The sequence below is a fragment of the Sinocyclocheilus anshuiensis genome, unplaced genomic scaffold (genome assembly GCF_001515605.1).
Source record: "Sinocyclocheilus anshuiensis isolate Anshui unplaced genomic scaffold, SAMN03320099.WGS_v1.1 scaffold694, whole genome shotgun sequence".
In the NCBI taxonomy this organism is placed as follows: domain Eukaryota; kingdom Metazoa; phylum Chordata; class Actinopteri; order Cypriniformes; family Cyprinidae; genus Sinocyclocheilus; species Sinocyclocheilus anshuiensis.
The window spans coordinates 579856-600049 of NW_015542477.1; the positions used below are offsets into that span (position 1 = coordinate 579856).

General features: G+C 37.0%; 1 protein-coding gene across 1 annotated transcript in view; it reads left to right on the forward strand.

Moving 5' to 3' along the window:
* LOC107693922 (ubiquitin-fold modifier 1) overlaps positions 1 to 10037 on the forward strand; it is a 12654-nt gene extending 2617 nt beyond the window's left edge. The window contains exons 3-6 of the mRNA XM_016493468.1: positions 2293 to 2350; positions 4030 to 4069; positions 4727 to 4759; positions 8720 to 10037. Of these exons, the coding sequence (XP_016348954.1) occupies positions 2293 to 2350; positions 4030 to 4069; positions 4727 to 4759; positions 8720 to 8802 (214 nt within the window). The 3' untranslated portion in view covers positions 8803 to 10037. The remainder of the gene's footprint in view (positions 1 to 2292; positions 2351 to 4029; positions 4070 to 4726; positions 4760 to 8719) is intronic.
* Positions 10038 to 20194: the final 10157 nt, after the last annotated feature.

The following is a 20194-nucleotide window of genomic DNA, read 5'->3' on the forward strand; positions in this document are numbered from 1 at the left end:
ATTTCTATACTTCTGAATGTTCCAGTGAGCACTGTTGGGGCCATAATCCGGAAGTGGAAAGAACATAATTTCACCATAAACCGGCCACGACCACCACGTCCTCGCAAGATTTCTGACAGAGGAGTGAAAATAATTATCAGAAGAGTTGTCCAAGAGCCAAGGATCACTTTTGGAGAGCTTCAGAAAGACCTGGAATTATCAGGTACAATTGTTTAAAAGAAAACAATAAGTAATGCACTCAACCGCCATGGCCTGTATGCACGCTTATGCAAGACTCCATTGCTGAAAAATAGCATGTTGAAGCTCGTTTAAAGTTTGCTGCACAACATTTAGACAAGCCTGTGAAATACTGGGAGAATATAGTCTGGTCAGATGAGACAAAAATTGTACTCTTTGGATGCCATAATACACACCATGTTTGGAGGTCAAATGGCACTGCACATCACCCCAAAACATCATGGTGTAGCACTGGCAAAATTCATATAATTGAAGGAAGGAGGAATTGAAAAATGTACCGAGACATTCTTGATAAAAATCTGCTGCCATCTACCAGGATAATGAAGATGAAATGAGGGTGGACATTCCAGCGAGACAATGATCCCAAACACACAGCCAAGGAAACTCATTTGTGACCCTGGACCACAAAAGCAGCCATAAGTAGCACAGGTATATTTGTAGCGATAGGCAAAAATACATTGTATGGGTCAAAATTATCTATTTTTCTTTTATGCCAAAAATCATTAGGATATTACGTAAAGATCATGTTCCATGAAGATATTTTGTAAATTTCCTACCGTAAATATATTAAAACTTAATTGTTGATTGGTAATATGCATTGCTAAGGACTTCATTCGGACAACTTTAAAGGCGATTTTCTCAGTATTTTTTTTTTTTTTTTGCACCCTCAGATTTATTGAGGCCAAATATTGTCCTATCCTAACAAACCATACATCAATGGAAAGCATGTTTATTCAGCTTTCAGATGATGTATAAATCTCAATTTTGAAAATTTGACACTTATGGCTGGTTTTGTTGTCCAGGGTCACATTTGGTTTCAGAGAAAGAAAGTAAAGCTGCTAGAATGGCCCAGCCAATCACCTGACTTGAATCCAAGAGAAAATCTATGGAAAGAACTAAAGAGTAGAGTACATAGAAGAGGCCCATGGAACCTTCAAGATTTAAAGACTGTTTGTGTGGAAAAATGGGCCAAAATCACACCTGAGCAATGCATGCGACGTTTCTGTAAATTCTGTAGTTCTGTAAGTTTCTCCATACAGGAGGTGTCTTGAAGCTGTCATTACCAACAAAGGCTTTTGTACGAAGTATTAAATAAATTTCAGTAAGCGTGTTCAATACTTTTTCCCTGGGTCATTCCATTTTATTACACAGAACTTAATTTCTGAACTTATTTGTATTGTTTTCTTTGTATGTATGGATTAGTTGGGTTGTTACCGACATCTGGTGAAAATTTCATGTCAGCAGCCCCTTTAGAAATATATTTACTGAGAAAAATGGTGATGTGCTCAATACTTATTTTACCCGCTGTATATGCATCATTTTGAGGAAACAGTCTTTAAAGAGACCTACAGATCTACAGATGCAAATAGATCAACTGTTGGAAAATAAACTATTAAAACTGTATTTTCTTCCCCTAGTCTGAAAGAAGCATGACATGTTATGGAAGAAAAATAGCCAAAAACCTCAAAATTGACCAGTGCATGAAAAAAAGGGTTCTTCATGTGTCTGCTATATTGGTTGCAATCACTATAGTAGTGCTATGGTCAGTGGTAATCTATGGATGTCATACTGTGTCTGATGGATGGCAGACACACGTGCTGTTTGGGTGAGAGTAGTCTGTCAAGGGCCATTCAAACAGGCTGATTTCCCTGCTCAGCTCCGAGCACCTGCAGTGCTGATGGTTGCCAGCCATTGTGGATGATTTTTCACATGCCAAGTTTTAGCAAATATCTTTGATCTCATGGAGTGGCTGGTTAAGATGACCAGAGAATAATTTGAAAAAGCATAATATTTCTTAATGTGCTCTGGTTTAAAACAGAATTAGGCAGTAAGATTATTTGTGCTTTGTTTCTGGACACACATTCACTAATGTTTTCTACACAGGGTAGTTCTCAATATTTGTGTGTGTGTGTGTGTGTGTGTGTGTGTGTGTGTGTGTTTGAGCTTTGTTTCTTGACAAGGCACATTCACTAATGCTTTTTACACAGGGTGGTTCTCATTGTGTGTGTGTGTGTTACTGTTGCACCAAGATTCATTGGCATAATTGTATTTCAGATTAAGTGTACCTGAGAGCACACCATTCACGGCAGTTTTGAAATTTGCAGCGGAAGAGGTGAGTTGATTCATCTTTTTTTGTTTTTAATTAATGTTCATAGTCTTATTGCAACCTCATGTGAAAATGTATTTTTGAGAGATCTGCTTAAATGTAGCACTATGCATTTGCCATTGTGCTTCTGACTGACAATAGTTTAAAAATATATATATATGATAACAGTAATTCTCTACAATGGTTGGAGCATTACTGACTCTCAGTCAGATTTGCTCAATTCTGTGCAATAATTTATTAAATTGGCTTGGATCATAGCATAGATCATAATGTGAACTTTAGCTCAATTGTATCCTAGCCAGATCCTAGCCAATTGTATCCTATAGCAATAATAGTGTAGTCTTTTTTGAGTAGGTAATGATTTATTCTCATTTGAAACACACTCAGGCTTATCTCTGTGTCCACAGCCTCTCTTGTAAAAATCAGAACAGGATCAATGCAGAATCATATAATACATTTGGCTAACGGTCTCAATGAAACTAGAGCCAATGTTAGTTTGACTGCAAGAATATGATTAATGGGAATAACAATAATTTTTTGCTGATAATCAATCTGATTATTTAAGACTTGATTTTAGACATTTTTATTGTTTAAATAATAAATTGGCATTCACATTAGAGATTGGCCAATATTGTTTATTTTCTAATACGATGTATTAATTTGATATATTGTGAAGCTTAATTAACCCATGTAATTTGATATGATTTTAAATTATTGTAAAAAAACAAACACACACACACATATATTTATATATATATAATAGTATTATTATTATTGTTATTTGTTAGATAACAGCAATGCATTATCAATATTTTAATATTCAATAATAGCCATTAAATTATATCTAGATATATACAATATATTTATTCTATTTTGCTGTATCAGCGTTGGCCACTTGATTTTTGAAATCTTGCATTGGCAAAGAGTATAGACCAACTATTTAAACGTAAAAAGTAAAGTCTAATATAAAGCTGATACATTAATGAAAAAAAAAACACAAATAATGGCTGATATCGATATGTTCGTGATTAGATTCAAGTGGAAGCCAGAAAGAATGATAAAGGGCCTTTTTAAAAATGCACAGGGTTATTTTCAGCTTTTTTTCACCCTCTCAATAACAATTTTTGTATTCCCACTTCAGGTTATGGTTATGTGATCTTTCATCCTCCTGACAAAAGATAGGCAAAGGAGAATTAGAAACTGAATAAACTCCCACAAAATTCTGTAATTAATTAATTAAATATGCATTCTTGTGCAATATAAATAGTTATACATTTGATTTTCTGATCACTAATTCTGGCACTAGCCTGGATTCTTGCTCCCCATCAGTTTTATGCTGTTCAAGGGTGTAGAAATGCCTTCAGGTCACCCGGCAAGTTTTTTTAAAGCCCCTTCAGAATGAATTTGCCAGTTTTTTTTTCCTTTCAGTGGCTCTTTGTGACAGTGACAGTTTCTTCTAAGCTCAGCCCAGAGAGCTCTTTCCTCACGTTTGAAGGCTTCTGTTCTGTAGGACAGACTCTTTAAATCACCTGATGCAAATACAGACTCGAGTTGATTTTTTTCTTATCCTTGCTTGACAGAGGGACTGTGCAGGGCTGTTTATGGGACATATTTGGCTGTCAGCATAAGTTGTTGATGGATTGAACAATAAAACTTGTTTTCTTTTTTTTTTCTTGCATTTAAAGTTTAAAGTGCCAGCAGCCACCAGTGCCATCATTACAAACGGTAAGTTGTTGATATTATTATCATCATCATAACGCTCATATTTGGTCAAATCCTTAAACCAGATGTTCTCATTTTTTTTGACTAATTAAACTAAAATAATCAGGATTTCTCAAACCATGGGATCTTTTTATCTTGGTTTTTGTTTTAGCCTATTTTAATTTTTTTTTTTTTTTTTTTTTTCATTTTTTAAATTGATTTAATGCTCTGGCAGATTCTCACATCACCTTCGCATCTTCATTGGTTTGGGTTCTTTGTCAACTGCGCTAAAAAAAAACAACCACTATAGATCAAATTACAAACTGGTTGTTTTTCATGAATCAGACAAAACATCTGCTGAATCCTTCACGTAATGAATTCACTCAAAATGAGCTGTTGTGCAATTATATAGTTAGAGAGGGAGACTGTGGGGCTATGCTGTGTCATGAGTTATTATTAAACAAATCATAAACAGAACGAAGACATAACTCACCACTCACAACACAGGACAGATATTGTAAATGGGATTGTTTGAATTGTGATTGTTCAGCGTTTTAGCACGTAAAGGCTTTCTCTGCTCTTGGCTATCTGTCTTATTCATTGATTGTCTTTAATAATGATTGTTTTGCGTATGTACTCACATTGTGATGCTGATGTTGTTTGTGATTATTATTTGTGTAGATGGCATCGGAATCAACCCGGCACAGACAGCAGGTCGGTGACGCTCCTTCACTCGATCAGGGCTGCTCTCTGCAGCAGCATCTGACTGTAATTAATGTCATTTTGTCAGCCGTAAATTATTTAGATATATCCATATGTCACACAGGACTGGAAATAGTGATATTTGTTTGTTTTTTAGTTTATTGGTGCTTCAATCCACCTTCCATGTTTTTTAAGCTTCCTTTTCCCTGCATTTTCTCATAGCAATCTTATGAAATGATACCTCATCTTGCTCTCACTGTTTACTTGCGTGGCTGCGATTTTCCTGCCTATCCTTCATAATCACGGACATGCAAATGAATGGATCCTTCTGTTTACTGCCTCATATTGTTCATGTTTATCCACCTGGGGACCTTTTGAGAGATCGAATGATTTCCTGAGACTCCTTCAATAGGCTTTGCATGTGAATTTCACATATTACCTGATGAATATTGATGATGTGCTTCAATTATACCATCCCCCATTACTGTGAGTTTATTCCCTTGACTAAATGTTTCTTTACAGATGTTTTCCATCCTACTTTACTTGTCACTTAATGCTGGAACTGTCTATGTCTGTAATCCATTATCCAATGCATTTACAAGACTCTTCCAGCCTTGTCTTAAGGATTAAGGATAAGGATATTTAAAAATGGTTTTACTCACAATTTTGATGTTATGATAAAATATTTTAGAGATTGACAAAACTAGAAAAATGTATGTTCTTTATAAAAATGACAATGCCATTTTAAGATTTAATTACGTTACATGACATTAATCGCATTTTTAAAAGTCCCATATTATTCAGGTTTTCCATAACCCTCCCTGGGAACCATGTTTTAAAAAAAAAAAGTTATTGAAAATAAGAGAGATTTAATGATTGACTCCATCAATAGGCTTTGCATGTTAATTTCAGAAATTAGCTGATGAATATTTATAATGTGCTTCAATTATACAATTCCTCATTGTTGTGAGTTTATTCCCCCGACTAAATGTTTCTTTACAGATGTTTTCCATCCTGCTTTACTAGTCATTTACCGCTGGAGCCGTCTCTGTAATCCATTATTTGCTGTCTCTAATAAGCTGTCCCAGTGGCGTTCTGTCAGTGTTTTCCTCCCTGAGTGCCGTGCTGCATCTAATCACATGAAAATGGCCTGTAATCTTTCATACATGTCATGGGTTGAGACCTAAATGTCAAATGAGCTGTGATTCATTAGTTTTATAGTAGCAACATGTCTAGCCTGACCCGAATATACAGCGTGTGTGTATTATAGAAATATGTACCTTCAGCTCTGCAAGTTATACAATCACATACTAAATGTAGCGCAGACACCTGAATAGATTTTGCTTTATGCGCTGAGTGAGTTACTTATATCAGAGGGAACTGAGTGAGTCACAGTTTGTTGCTTATATACAATATACAAGTGCTTTGGTATGATTTCATGAATTCTGATGAGAGGAAAACGTCTCAGGTTACGTATGTAACCATGGTTCCCTGAGAAGGGAATGAGACACTGCGTTCTCTAGAGGTTGCTATGGGGAACGCCTTCAGCGTGACCGGTGTCTGAAGCATACATCCAAACATGACAATGAAATGTATCAACAGGGATACATAAGTTCAAATCAGAAAAAGGGAACGAGGCTGACAGCATGTAACCCTTACCATACAGGATTTTAGAAAGTGCGTAGAATGCTTAGCGTGCACACTTACCACAATGTGGATTTTAGAAAGGGCACAGAAGCTCAGCGTGTGCACTTACCATAGCATGGATTTAGAAACACTGTTACTAAGGGGTAACCGAAACTGTCACTTAGACAGGCCTAGAAACCCTACGTGACTGTGGCACGCTCAGGGAGTGACAATTAATTCAGCAGGAGGCCGCGTGTGAAGAGCACATGTGGATTGAAAAGGCGTATCTCATAGAAAAACCCTCCATGTGAGGGGAGTATCGCCAACTCAACCATAGCAGTCACAGAACAGACTCTGGAGCATCTGTTCATGCATAACTAGAAGGGGCATAGCACCCAGCTCTCAGACCAAGAGGGGGACACCAGCACCCGACTGGGAAGCAGCATGCTCGTAGATAGCCCTCCGGGTGAGGGGAGCACTGCTGAGCTCACCAAGAGAGCAGCCTAAGAGGAAGGCAGAGTCCTAATGTGCTACCCAGCGAAGCTCACAGAGCGAAGGATTTGACTCTCAAATGAGAGGGATTCAGATGCTCAGAAGTGAGCGGTGTGCTTGCAAAAGAGACCCTCCATGGTGAGGGGAGCACAGCTAGCTCACTCAACAAGCAGCCCGCCAGGGAGGCAGAAGATGGCCCAGCAACCTGGCATGACTGCTAATCGGAGCTCAAAGGAGAGGAGGCCCAACTCCAAAAATAGGAGGGGGACTCAGATGCTCAATTGGGAGCGGCGTGCTCAAAGGTAACCCTCTAAGGTGAGGGGTGCACTGCTAAGCTCACCAACAAAGAGAGCAGCCTAACAGGGAGGCAGAGAGAGGCCCAACAACCTGAGGCTGCTGCTCAATGGAGCTCCAAGAGTGGAGGACCTGGTGAGAGGAGGCCTCAGACGCTCGAATGGGAGCGGCATGCTCAAAGGTAACCCTCCAAGGTGAGGGGAGCACTGCTAGGCTCGACCAAATAGGGGCAACTAATCAGGAAGGCAGCAAGCGGCCAAACTACCTGATGTCGCTGTCACAGAGCTCAAAGAGCGGAGGGTTCGACCCTTAGCTAAGGGAGAGGAACCCAGCTCGACTGAAGCTATCAATAGCCCAGGGGCAAAGTACCTAACTCTCAAGTAGAGAGAAGAACTCACATAACCTGCCCAGGACTGGCGAGCTCATAAAAGACCCTCCCGCAGTGGGGGGAGCACAGCCATGTCCGGGGAGCAGATTGACCGCAACTGGTACATCAGAAATGGGATCCAGCTGAAAAGGGGATCGCACATTTCAACAGGGAACAACAGGGTCCCAGCATAGAGGCAAATGACCAAGGAGGCGACAGGGACGGGCCTAACAACTCAGTATTGTTGCATATGGAGTTCTCGGGAGCAGCGCTCTCAGTTCTCAGGCTGAGGCGGGCCCTAGAGCACAACGGAGCTAGATTAGAAGGTGGGGAATCCAGCAGGGCCCAATTAGAGATGGTCAACTGATGCAACTGGACGCAATCTCTTGCTCTCTGTGACGATGGAGCCCGATAGCCATTCATGCATACAGAGCTACTGGTCCTCAGAGCCGAAGCTTTCAGGAAGGGTTTCCGCAGACACACATCTCACGCGTACCTCAGGGAACGCAGTGTGCTCAAGCCCACTCCACGGAGGGGCGATTACTGGTACGACCATAAGGGCAGTGTGACAGGGAGGTCCCGTGGGCCTGACCATCTATCGAGCTGCAGAGTGGAATTAAGGAGTGTTGAGCCACTCAACGCCTCAGCGAGAGGAGCTCTAGCCCAGAGAACGTGCATGATAGTTGATCCCAGCATAGAGGCAACTGACCAAGGAGGCAACAGGGACGGGCCTAACAACTCAGTATTGTTGCATATGGAGTTCTCTGGAGCAGCGCTCTCGGCTCTCAAGCTGAGGCGGGCCCTCAAAGCACAAACTGGGAGCGATAGGCTCATAGCCAACCCTCGCAGTGAGGGGAGCATTTATCAGCTCGACCAGAAGGCAGCGCTAGATTAGAAGGGGCAGTCTAGCAGGGCCCAATGAGAGACCGTCAACTGATGCAGCTGCCAGGTAATGACTTCATAGGTTGTCGCCAGCCAATGTTATTGTCGTGATTATATGTATGCTTCAGACTCCGGTCACGCTGAAGGCATTCCCCATAGCGACCTCTAGAGGACGCAGTTTGAAGTTCCCTCGGAAGGGAACCAAGCTGTACCAATCAACCACTGAACAGACCTTTATTTATAGTTTTAGCTGTAATCATACAATGTGTCATATGCTGTATATAATATGTTATATCTCTCTAATTCTACAGGAAATGTGTTCCTGAAACACGGCTCGGAGCTACGAATTATTCCCAGAGATCGGGTCGGAGGAGGTCGCCAGCCCAGGATGTGACTATCCAGTGCTTTTCTGTCACAGACGATGAACATGCTTATTTATTGTCCAGCCCTGAGGTGTCAACTCTGAGCACTGCTGCGGCTCCAAATCTGTCAGAGGACCTCACAAATCTTACCGAGCTGCCGTCACAGCCCCCTTCTCAAAGATATACACTCTCAGGATGTTGTCGATTTGTTCTGCCCCAAAATTTCGAACCACTAGGTATTGATCTTTGATCTTTCACAAAATATTCCATCTCTCTTTTTTTAAGATCACACACTTAATATGTTCATAAAGCATAGTTTTACATGTCTTAAATACATAATGTCTACTTAAAGTCCAATTAAATGTTTAAATACTGTTAAAAAATATATGATTTTCATTTTCCATTTTAAGAAGAAAAGGCAAATGAATGGAAAACATCATATTTTGGCTTTTTTCTTCATATTTTGTGTTTCATCAATGGTTGTTTTGAGCTCTGTTATAACTGTTATTGCAGACAGATAATGACAGTGTCAATGAGATGAAATTCCTGCAGTTGTGTAGCTAAACAAAACTATACAACAGTATGATTAAAGAAGCTCTAAAGAAAATAATAAAAGATGCATTTCATAATATACTTACTATGTAAAAAATATTTACAAAATAACTCTTTCCATAGTTGTAATAAACCAATTTGACGTCTAGTTTCTTAAAAGTTGCTATTTGTAACTTTCGTGGTCACACAAGTCGGCGTGCCTTTTCATTAAGGCTTCAAATCATGGCTTGACTTGAATAGTACTTCAGGCTAATGAATGACAGGCTCTACCTTTTACACCCTCCACCTTCCTCCTTCCCTTACATTACTGCCAGGCAGAAGAGGAGGAGGAGGAGAAAAAGGGTCTGACTATTCAGTGTGATAATGGATCTTTCATTTGTTTTAATAAAAGAGCAGGCATGCTGTGCCCTTTCCATGCCACTCATTACTGGGAAAAGGGGAGAAGTGCATTATAAATACAGCAAGGCCTACATTATTCAAACGCAGACATGTTACTCTGGATCACATTTGAAAAGGCATCGCTTGCCTCCAGCCTCATTTGGCAGGAAATGATGCGGTTTGTTCATTACCCATGGAAGAAATTGTGCTTTTACGGACGTGACAGAGCTTGCCAGTGTGACAAATGTCAAATTTAGAAGTAAAAAAGTTACAAATACACTTGTAGTATTCTTGTCATAAACATTAAAGAAACCAATGAATACTGATCTGTATAGTGCCTGTTTTTTTGAATATGTTCAGCTTGTAATTCTGCTACTTAGGATGTTTCGTCTTTTCAATTTGTTCACTTAATTTAATGTATATAAACATAAACCATGTTTCAAAGCTTTCAGTGGATAAGACAGGCTTCAAAAGTCTCCTTTATGGTTCAAAGAGGTAGAAAGACATGCAGTGATGTTGCTATTTGCATAAATTCAATCCTGTGCCATCTGTAAGAAGCCTTCTTCAGTAAGCAAATGACAGAACTGTTGAATATTTATGTTAGATATTTTGTATAGGTGTCGTGGACATGATTGTGTGATTTGAGGGGTTTAAACAGGGCATTACCTTACAACCTTTCTATCAGAGCTTTAAAGGGGTCTTGCCGTTTTCCGTTGATCTTTTTTTTTGACATATAAGATGTCATTGTACTATGCATTCTGATGAGGGGGGTCAAAACAGGACAGAAAAATAGCCTGTTGCTTCTAAATTATGACGTTTTTTGATGTCAAAATTTTTAACATTATAAGTACACCTCAGAGAACAGTACAAAATAATAAAAAGGCAGTCATGACCCCTTTAAGCCTTTTGATGGTACAGATATAAGCCAGCTAAGCCTATGAAACAGCTGTACAATACTGGGGTCTTGTGATTGTACAACAGTTTTATGTACCTGCAAAAACACATACATGTTTTTTTCTCATATTTCTATAGAAACTCCTAATTGAACATTTCTGTGAGGTTCGTGAGAGATTGAACACTCACACAAAGGCCACCACTCTGAAGTGCTGTTGTCAAATAAGTCATTTTTCCCCCACCTCCTCAACGGCTGAATGTTGTCCACATGTATTACAGATAAGCTATCGCTGCCTGTCAGTTCTGCTTCTCACTCAATGTATCTTTCAGATGAAAAGATATGTGGCATGAATTTAGATTTAGCTTATGTGTTCAAGCAGTAGATTCGTTTTCTGGAGTTCACAGAAGTAATTAATTTGCTATATTCTTTCAAGCAAAGGAAATACTAGCTTTGCTAGTGTAAAGCAGCAAATTGGTTTGGCCTTTGAAAGAATGTGGTTTTATGATGTTCAGTTTTTCAGTCACAAAAATGAATTATCTGTGTCCTTTGTAGCAACAAGGTTCAGGGAATATCAAATAAATGCCTTTTTTGTCACTGCATCATAATGTTTTGACTTTACAAGAAGTCATAATTGGCAAAAATTATTTCTGCATAAACAGTAAACTGGAGATACACTAAAGCCACAATAACAATCAAAGCAAAGTAAAGCCAGAAACTAAAATAAAAAGCAAAGCCAAACACAAAACAATAATTAAAGCAAAGTCATAAATAAAACCCTCAAAACAAAAATCTCAAAAATTAAAGCAGAGTAATGCCAGAAACAAAATAAACAGAACTAGAATCAAAGAGAATCAAAGTAAAGGCAGAAACAAAAATAAAAAGCAAAGCAAAGCCAAACACAAAACAAAACAAAAATTAAAGCAGTCATAAAACCCTCAAAACAAAAGTCTCAAAAATTAAAGCAGAAAACAAAACGAGAATCAAAAGAAAGCCAAAAACAAAAGAAAATTAATAAACAAAAACAAACAAAAATAAAAGCCTAAAACAAACAAACCACTAAATCATCTAGTTTTGGTTTATTTTACATGCTCAAATTGAAAATGCTTGATTCAGTTATTTATTGTTTGTTTGGTTTTGTTTGTTTTATTTCAAATACTCCTTATTAACTTTTACTGTAGCATGGCCTACCTTCAGGGCCGTTTCTAGCCAATTTGCCCTAGGCGAAATCCCTATTGCCCCCCCCCCCCCCCTCTCATCGTCAGATTGACAGTACTCTAGCCCAATAATGTTGGGGGATCCAGTGGGGGCGGCAGTCATATTTCAGGGTGACCGTGCCACTCTTTATCACAACCCTGCTAAAAGTGCCAGTACGTGCGCTCATTGGCGCCCCTTCAGCTGGTGGCGCCCTAGGCGACCGCCTAGCTCGCCTATGCCTAGAAACGGCCCTGCCTACCTTCATACATGCTACAACTAAATTTTCTAGAAAACACCTTGCATTTATCTTGGAATTCTCTTAAATTTTCTCAGCCCATTTTGTTACTCTATAATTATGTATTTAGGGGCTTTTTTTTATTTGTTTGTTTCTATAACTCGGGGTTAGGGCTAGGGTGGGGAAAAAATGTTGTTTCTATTCTATATCTTTAAAAAAAATTCTCATACCAGTCAGTCAGCATATTGTGGCATAATATTGGAGAGGTCATTCTTAGATGTGAGATCAGCCCCTCACCCTTGCACCTCTCTTAAATATTTGTTTGGTATTCTAGAGGTGTCTTGCCCTGCTTTAAATTCTATTAGATGAAATGTCATGCTGGCACGAGGCTGCACCTTCTTAGAGCTCGGCTTCAGTTTCATTTTACACTTGATGTGACAGGAATGACTGAACAGGACATTAGCAGCGGCACACACAAACATGCAATTCCAACATGCGAAGAAATGTTGATACAGTGTAATATGTTGTGAAAATGTGTTTTTAGTTATTGCACATTATTAGCTATGAAAAGGCATCTTGTCAGGCATCTCAATTTCATTCCATCGTTACTTGAAATCCAGATTCATTTTAAATGTTTTGCATGACACTCATTTCTCAACAAAACAACCTAATATCCAGCTTTCATAAGCAGTAGAGTACTGCTGTAGTCCCAGTGATGTTTACACAATGCCAGACAAATGGACTACGGAATGAAAAAGCAAGAGGCTATTAACATAACATGGAAACACCTTCAGAAGGTCAGTCATAGATCGGCATGAAAAGCACATGCAGCTCGAGGCTAATGTCACAGTGAGCGTCAGGGCGTGCTTGAAGAAAATGAAAAGCCCCAGACAGTTCAAGTGATGATAAAGCTCTTGAGTAGTAAAATGTCTCTAAAGGAATAGAAATGTGTGTGTGTGTCTGAGAAAGCTATAGACATGCACAGACCATAATATTTATTTTCTCCTGAGCCAAGGTGCCTGGTTATGGCGCTGGTTTGGATTTCTCCGAACATTCTGGCAAGGTTCTTTCATGAGTTACGAACAAACATCTTCCAATAATGTTAAAAGAATGTTTGTTCAGTGTTATCTGGTTTTTAATAAAGTTCTTTGCACAAAAACATTATTTATACACTATAGCTTTTTATTTTTCCTTTTTTTTAATTAATTTTAAAATGTATTTTAGTTAGACATAAGATAATGATTTTTTTTATGTATGTAAATAATTTTTACACTATAAATAACATTATTTATGTTTATTTCTTATTTATTTGTTTAGATTCTCATGGTTTTAATCGTAATAACTGATTAATTAATAAACGTTATTAGAGTGTTCGTTCAAAGTTATATGGTCTTCAACAATGTTTTCAAAACGTTAGCAAAAACATTATTTATACTTCATGGAATGTTTGTTTTACGAAACATTTCAGTTAGACATCTGAGAATTTTTTTTTTTTTAATTCATGTAAATAATTTTTTACAGTATAAATTATAATATGATTTGTTTATATATCTATTTGTTTAGATTATCATAGTTTTAATCATGTTATAATTGATTAATAAACTTTGAACATTCATTCAAAGGTATCTGGTTTTTGAAAATGTTCTAAAAACATGAGCAAAAACGTTATTTATACATTGTTCATGGAATGTTTTTAATGAAGCATTTTAGTTGGGCATTGGAATTTTTAATTTTTGAGTTTTTCATGTAAATCATTTTCACACTATAAATAATAATATTATTTATGTTTATTTGTTTAGATTATAGAACATACATTCAAAGGTATTTGGTCATTAATAAAAAAAGTTAGCAAAAACATTGTTTTATGAGATGTTTTAGTTGGACATTGGATAGTTTTTTTTTATTGTTTTTTTATGTACATCATTTTCACACTATAATAATATTATTTATGTTTATTTGTTTAGATTAAAATTTGTTCAAAGGTATCTAGTCTTTAATAGCACTCTAAAAATGTTAGTTATTTATACATTGTTCATGGAATGTATTTTTGTTCTGAACATTTTTAGTTGGACATTGGATAAATTTTTTTTTTTTTAAGTTTATGTAAAACATTTTCACACTATAAATAATAAAACTGCTTACGTTTATTTGTTTAGATTATCATAGTTTTAATCATATCATAGGCTATTTGATTAACAAACCTTAACACATGTTAATTTAGAGAACATTCGTTAAATACGTTTTCATAACTTAATGGGAATGTTGGCAAGACATTCTTAGAACATATTTTGTTAGCTTTGGTACCCTCATCAGAACAAAACATCCAAACAAGGTTTCATAAATGCAATTTATGATAACTCAATCAACAAACACGATTAAGCTGGAATCTGATACAAATGCATCTCGAATAATGAGACGGCGGTAAGCTAAAATCCTCAGAACTCATCCAATCCAGTGTACATTTCGATTCACTATTGTTTACCAAATGTTACAAGCATTTCAACCTAATCATCCCTTCCTAAAAGTGTTATTTGATATCTCACATTTGAAGAACTAGATTTGTGCATGCATACAAACAGCAGGCAAACACTTAAGAAAGCAGCATTATGTCACTCCACGGCATCCATTAGGCCCTCCATCTACAGCATGCGGCCGGACAGCAAAAGTATGATGTGGCGGCACCAATTATAACAGCCTATTTTCTTTAGTGACTGCACAGAGGTTGAAAGTTGGCTGTAGAAAGCAGCAGCAGAGCTCTCCAGAGAGCCAGATTAGAGCGATCAGTTTGCCCACTGCTTTTGTCAGCCTCATTAATGAGCATCTCACTCCGCCACTGCTGATGTATTACTGTCCATAAAAGCATTTTGGAAACCACAGATCAAACTGCAATCCAGCTGAAGTACTTTGTCTACGTACAGAAAGATTCGATTATGGCTCGTGAAGTGATTTGCAAGCGTGTTTGCTCGGTTTGATCCTCGCCGTGCTCCGAGCCAGGAATTCATTTGAGTGATTAGCTGTTGTTAATATGGTGTTTGATCTTTGATTAGAAAGTCAAAAGGGCTCATAATAAATCTGATAGAGGCTTGTTGCAGGCAATTTTCAGAATGGCATCATTTGGAGTGTTAAACAGCACTTTTTCCATGTCAGATTAACTTTTTAATAAGAATAACTAAAGCCACTTATTTTGCATATGACTTATATCTATGAATTATGGGATTGCAGTGAAGAGGTGTAGGTGAATTGAACTTATATAAGCACATTACAGCCTACAATAATTGTAAAGGTGTTATTTTTTTCCTGAAAGTAATACAAATATTTCCACAATAGTGTAATTTCCATCAGCGTTCATATCATGTATTATGATTATGAGCAATAAAAAAATAGCAAAAAAAGCTTGATTGGAAATTAATATCATTCTTTGATATTACATGGTGATATTTACCTTGAATTTTCTTGAATGAATTTTCTTCATACATCATGCGTCCTTTTTTTTTTTTTAACTCAAGTTTTTTATAAACACCAAAAAAAAAAAATTAGAGATTTATTTTGTGTTGTGGAAATGGCCATGGCATGGGATAGTCATAATTTTTGAAAAATGCATATTAACCATTTTCATGCTATGAAAATACTGATGTGATATTTACTAAAAACATATTTAACTTAATTTTCTGCATATAGTACATCACGTTCCAGATTTTATCTCAAGCTTTTTACTGACACTGTAAGTTAATAAATAAATAAATACATTAAAATAGCGAACAAACAAACAAATAAATAGTTTTGTGTTGTGGAAATGGCAAAACAGCTGCAGGACAGTCATATTTTGAAAAGAAATATTTTTTTACAATTATTTTTACACTATAAATATTGAAATGATTATCATAATATGCATTTTCATAGTTACAAAAATATACCAAATAACTACAAGAAACACTTGTTGGAGGTTATCGCCGGCAGGGCCATTTATTAGATCCAAGGTTTCACATACTTTTTCCACCCTGCCTATTGCGATTCATTCAATAAAGTCATGAAAATGCAACATTCGTGGATGTTATTTGTTTAGACAGGCTCTGTTTATATTTGTTTGACTTTGAAGTTAAGATCAAATTTCATGCATAATTTTAGGTAAATCACAAACATTTTCCTTCTTATCTACATGTTAGCATTTGAGATAACCCAAGGAATATAATGAACTCCACTGCAGTCCATTACAATTGTCTTTCCTCCTCCATCATGACTTTACATTTGCAGGTCTGACCTTCTCACACGGCGTCATTTTAAAAAGCTTTACCCGATCTTTTCTGGAGGCTGGATTCTCTCTCATTCAGTGTGAGGGTCTGACCTAAAAACTGCATTTCATTCACTCAGATAGTGATATTAGAAACTATTAGCCCTCTGATGTGGCACGGTCCTTTCTGGTTGAGCAGATCTTCGCCTGTGGCCTCTCCTGATACCAGTACATCTATCCATCCACCCTCCACAGGGCCTGCATTAGATCTCATTTTAGATTACCTGCTTCTAATGGAAATCCAAGTGACCTTTCACCGACAGGGTCTGAACACGAAAGACAAACATTTGTTTCAGTCCTTCACCTTCCTTGATTCTTCTCCACTCTTGTTTAAGCTTATTCTTTCAATTTCAACCTGACATGGTAATACCCCTTGAAAGTCTGCTATTTTTTGGAACATTACATTCCTTTGGATCATTAGTGAAGGCTAGACAATAATACAACAGTGCCCTCTCCAGGATCATCCACCTTATTGCACGAGGATTTGGACATTTGCCATGAAGCTGTAATGATGCCTAATTATAACTGGCTGCCATAGAGCTGATGAGGTCTGTACTTCTCAACCCCTACAATCAAAACCCTTTATGTAACTCTCAATTAATCTCTCAAACAAGCCGGAGTATGAGAGTTTTCTCTCTCCCACGGGTTACTTTTGAAAATTAGCCTCGGTAATAGCAGCAGGTGACACACCGCTGGCTGCCAACATGTAGACTATAATTACACCTCACTGACTCATACGTGCTTTTTGACTGTATATTAAATATGAAACTTACTTTTTAACAGTGACCGGAAAGGGCTTGGGTTGGTAGTTTGTCCTTGAACTTCAACAGCGGTCGTTGAAATAATGATATCAGTCAGGTAACAAGCGCTCGTGCACATTTAGTTACTGAGTACAATATAGAGAGTAAAGTGCGAATGAGGCACTAATGAGGGTTGTTCTGGAATTTCTGAGAAAAATATATAAATATTTACCACGTAGTGTGACATTTACAAAAAGGCAAACAAGTAACAATTTATTAATTATACTATAATTACTCCCCCCCACCCCTCCTGCCAGCAGCACTAATACTACAGAGAATTAGCCTAAAATGTCAGTGCTTTGAGTGGAATATCTGCATATATTTCCTCCCAAAAATCTTCTAGAGTTTCTCCATATTTCTCCCTGTGTTCTATTTCCTGTGTTGTGTTCTATTATCTTCAATTAAATTGTTTTTTTTTTTCAGCAAAAAAAGTGATTTAAAGAAAATGTAAACAAAAATATGTGAAATCATGCTTACATTTAAGCATACTCCTTTTGACATTTTCCATTAAAGACAAAGCACAAGAAGCAGCCAATCATATAAAGGCTTATATAGGATTGATGAAGCTCATATGCCTTTATATGATACTTCATATTAAGCCAACAATGACTTTTCATCTCATAATTTCATCTTTTTATCTGATAATTATTACTTTTATGTCACAATTATGTCTTTTAAGTCAAGTCAGGTCAAGTCACCTTTATTTATATAGCGCTTTTAACAATACAGATTGTGTCAAAGCAACTGAACAGCATTAATTAGGAAAATAGTGTGTCAATAATGCAAAATGACAATAGTAAACACAAATTTTTCAGTTAAAGACAGTTCATCATTGAATTCAGTGATGTCAACATCCAGCTCAGTTTAAATAGTATCTTTGCAATCAAGTCAACGGTATCGCTGGAAATGAAGTGTCCCCGACTAAGCAAGCCAGAGGTGACAGCGGCAAGGAACCAAAACTCCATCCTTTTAAGCATCATTTCCCCCCCCTTTTTCACATGTGGAAAAAATGGTCTTCCATAAAAAGCATGTATGATGCTGAATATGCTAATTATGACCTAGACTGTCATATATGTGACTTCTTATCTTGTAATGTCAACTTACACTGTATGTCATAATTATAACATTTAATGTCATAACTATGACATGTTATCTCATAATTATGACTTTTATGTAAAAATTATCATTTGCCAAAGCATTTTTTCTTTTTCTCATGTGGCAGAAATGGTCTTCCATAAAAAGTATGTTTGATGCTAAATATGATAATTATAGCCTAACCTAGCATCTCATAAGTGTGGCTTTTATCTTGTAATTTTGACTTGTGTAATTATGACATAATTTAGACTTTTTATCTCATTATTAAGACTTGTCTAATAATTCCACTTTTTTTAAATTCCATAATAATGACTTTTTATCTCACTTTCAATTTTATGTCAGAATTATGATTTTTATATCATAATTATGATTTACCAATACATGCTATTTCATATGTGGCAAAATGTACATTTATAGGCCTGTGTATATCATTTTAATTATATAATATTGTTTATTTATTTTTTATTGTTGGATGCTGCCAATTTATAGCAGTTGGAAAGAGAATGTTGTTAGAATGGCAGCTGTTATTCTTCAGAACAAACACATTTCTCGTCTGACTTGAGCCCAGCGCCATCAGAAGGACAGTTGTTTCAATAGTTGTCATTTAGCTCCAAACAAAGTTCTAATTTGAAGCTAAAGCTCTAAAGGTGAGTAACATCTTCCCCACCATCCTCATGTCTTTAGCTGAAAAACATATAATGTTAAACGAACATTTAGACAACAATGAGTACTGGCTTGAGAATATTTCCCTTCCCTGCAAACATCTGTGACCGAAATGGCAGCAGTACTCAAGAGGAACAAGCGACCTTTCAGAAAATACATTGTAATGTTCACTCTCACAAATCCTTTAGATGATGTTTTGCTAGTTTGTAAGGTGGAAAGATGCACCTTTAACTTCAACAAGATATTTTTAACTGTGGTGCAGCTTCTTCCAGATCCATTGGGGGGACAAAACCTAGAAAATATTTTGTTATTATAGGCCTAGTACCAAGAGAGTGTTGGCCACATATCTTTTTTTTTTTTTTTTGGATACCAGGAGCGTTGTGTCTAATCTGTGTCTTTAATAACCTCTGTACAAGAGATAAAGAGAGATGAATAAACTCCACAAATTTGTGAAGAACCTGCATAATCCAGCATAATTTGTAAATGAGAGAATGTGAACACCTGCACAAGAAGATCACATGGTTAATGCCACACATGTACTTTGAAAGAAATTGCAAAGAAAGAACAGATTTTGAAATAATTCTTATTCAAAAATCTAATGTCTGGTTTTAAATTGGTTTGATTCATGACTCATTCAGTGAGAGTGTCCGTGTCTGACAAGTGGGCAAATGTACTATTTTCCATTGTAATTCTGAACACTAATTCTGCAGTTATGCCAGATGACAGACGGTCACACCACGGGACAACAGAAGGAACCTGAGAACGGACGTTTAACAGCTGTGAACTTTAATATGAGTGGGCTTCCTTTTTTCACATGTATTTGTATGTCATGTCTGTATAAAAATTAATTGCACTGTAAAAAACTTCTAAGATATCAAACAAATAAATGTTTTTGTCACTGGTTGTGTGTGTTATGTCATTGGACAGCTCAAGGCATGATTGCATCAGTTTTAATACCTAAATATGCTTATCGTTTAAACATTGGCACATTTTTGTTTCTTTTCTTTGTTTTTAAGTGCCCCACTTTTTGCAGCACTGCAGACTTTTCAAGGCACTTTTGGTCCCTTTGGACAAAGTGTGTTATATTCTTGATCACAGAGATTAGAGGTCTGATTGATTCTGTCTACCTTCACCAATAAAGTGGCCGTATTTTCCCAGGGCTACATTGAGACAAAACATTAAATTGAAAAACTGAGATGGGGAGAGAAAATACCAAGACTAACTCAGTCGAGCCATCAGGAGTTTTTATGGTGCCTGAACAGATGATTGATTACAGGTTTGAAGGTTTGTGGGAAACAGTCATTCTCAGAGAGCACACGTGAAA